Source organism: Pteropus vampyrus, unplaced genomic scaffold (genome assembly GCF_000151845.1).
Source record: "Pteropus vampyrus isolate Shadow unplaced genomic scaffold, Pvam_2.0 Scaffold764, whole genome shotgun sequence".
Lineage (NCBI taxonomy): Eukaryota > Metazoa > Chordata > Mammalia > Chiroptera > Pteropodidae > Pteropus > Pteropus vampyrus.
In genome coordinates, this window is record NW_011889545.1 from 1 (window position 1) to 2187 (window position 2187).

The 2187-nt window shown below is 40.6% G+C and overlaps 1 protein-coding gene across 1 annotated transcript in view; it reads left to right on the forward strand.

Annotated features, from left to right (window-relative positions):
- Positions 1 to 2006: 2006 nt before the first annotated feature.
- Positions 2007 to 2187, forward strand: part of LOC105309537 (cystine/glutamate transporter-like) — a 67664-nt gene continuing 67483 nt past the window's right edge. The window contains exon 1 of the mRNA XM_011385721.2: positions 2007 to 2150. Coding sequence (XP_011384023.1) covers positions 2024 to 2150 — 127 coding nt within the window. The 5' untranslated portion in view covers positions 2007 to 2023. The remainder of the gene's footprint in view (positions 2151 to 2187) is intronic.

A 2187-nucleotide genomic window follows, 5' to 3' on the forward strand; every position in this document is an offset into this window, starting at 1 on the left:
GGATGGATGGTTTTGGCTAATTACTTTGCATTCTGATAAGCATGGTGATTCCATTTGCAGTAGCATAGATACAGGGCTCATCCATTAAGTTATCCGTTCCTCAAACTGCTACAGAACAGTGGATGGTCGGTTAAAGAGATCTAAAGTGGAATGAACCACGATCCTGTTCTCGAGTAGCTCATAATCAAATGTTAATTTAATTGCATGAGAGCTACTTCACGGTGTGTGCACACGTGCATGTGTGTGTGTGGACAGAGGAAATTACCCACATGTATTCTAGAAGCTTTTTTACTGGGTTTATGTATTCCTTTATAGAATGGACTCACATTGCTCAGCTGGTCTTTCAAATAGAGTAACAAATGTCGTGAGGGGTGACAAGTACCTAGGTGCTGTAACATTTCTCTTCTGTTGCCAACACACCTGGTACCTAAATGCTTACTATTAAAACTATACTTCACATTAAGTCACTCTTGCCAGAAATAATCTGTAAAACATAGATTTCAAGGAAAGAAATATCACACAGCAGTACATGGCAGGGTCATTTGATCGAATTCACCCATTCACCACGTATTCAATATTTATTGGGTTTCTACTGTCTGATACACATTATACTGAACACTGGGGATAAAATAGTCATTAAGATGGGCAGAGCGTTGTACCACGGAGCTCGGGATCAAGTGAGGGAAATAGTTACCAATCAAGAAATCACAATAGTGAGTATAAAGTTGGGGGCTCTGTGAAAGGGACATGGGGGGAGGTTCAGGGAGAGAGGAGACTCTGGGAGATCTCCCCTAGTCAGAGTGTCGGAGATGCTTCCTCGGGCAAAGGAAGGGAGAGCGAAGATCTGAGGTGTAAAACACGGTCTGAGTCTCAGGGGCTCCAGGCAAAGGGCATTCAGAACCTTCTAGTGGGAAGAAGCAAACTGAAGAGTCAGAGAAAGCTTAGACCAGGTGGAGCCTGGAATGGAAGGATTTTTGCATATCCTGAGCCTATTTTGAAAGCACTCAAACGACACGATGAGATTTTAATTTATACATCAAAAGATTTATAAATGATAGGGAACAGGAAAAATAACGCTGTTTTGGGGAGGAAGGGAAGAGGGAGGAGGTGGTCTCTGGGAAAAGAAGACTATCAGGAAATTCATAGCGCTGTCTGGTACCAGCAGGCCAAGGTTGGAACACATAATGGTGGGTGTTTTCTGATGGTCTAGGGATGGGGTACGGATGTTCGGTCATCGTCGGAAGGAAAAGAAGCTGGAAGGGAAGTTTGAGTGAGAGTAGATAATCCCAGGGACCTGTCTGTATCCAAAGAATATGCAATCACATATGTGTGTGTTCGTGTGCGCACACACACGCATACATACACTTAAACTGAAATGGCGTGTACTTTTCTCATAGAACTATCTGAAGAAATTAAAGTGGAATGATTTGTTACCTATTTTGCTATCTATATACCTGCACTTATTTCATTTTCTTATCTCACCCATATTTTCTCACTTGCGTAAAATTACAAGAGTTATTTTATTTCTCACCTTATAGTTTGCATCTAAATATTTTTGTGGAATTAAGAATAATCACTTGGCTCTTCAAGGTTTTGTCTGTATGGGAAAAATAAGAATAGAGTGTCAAGGACATATGCATATATTTGCAAAGAACAGTTATTTTTTTGTTGCATTTTCTGTTCATTTTCCTGACCATACCCCAGCCCATTAGATTTGCACCATTAACATGTTCTTACTATGGCTGGATCTTAATTGATGACTTACTGAGAAAGCAGACTGCTTCCTGTGACTAGCACTCAGCCTTGTTCCCAAGGAAATGTGAAGTTTTAAAACCAGCCACCTAAGTTACAGGCAACATTTCATTTGGAATGTCGATGACAACCCAATCCAATATGGAGCTCTGAAAATCATAGACTTTCAAATTTAACGTGTCACATGTGCTGAATTAAAATACCTCAAGGTAGAACAAGTTTAGAGAAGATGCAATTTTTTGTGTGTGTATATTTGGTAACCTAAATATATATGTTTTCTAGCCCTGCAGCCACTGCTGTGATATCTCTGGCATTTGGACGCTACATACTGGAACCGTTTTTCATTCAGTGTGAAATTCCTGAACTTGCCATCAAGCTCATTACAGCTGTGGGCATAAGTGAGTATGTTAGGTATAAATATCGGGTCGGTGGGGG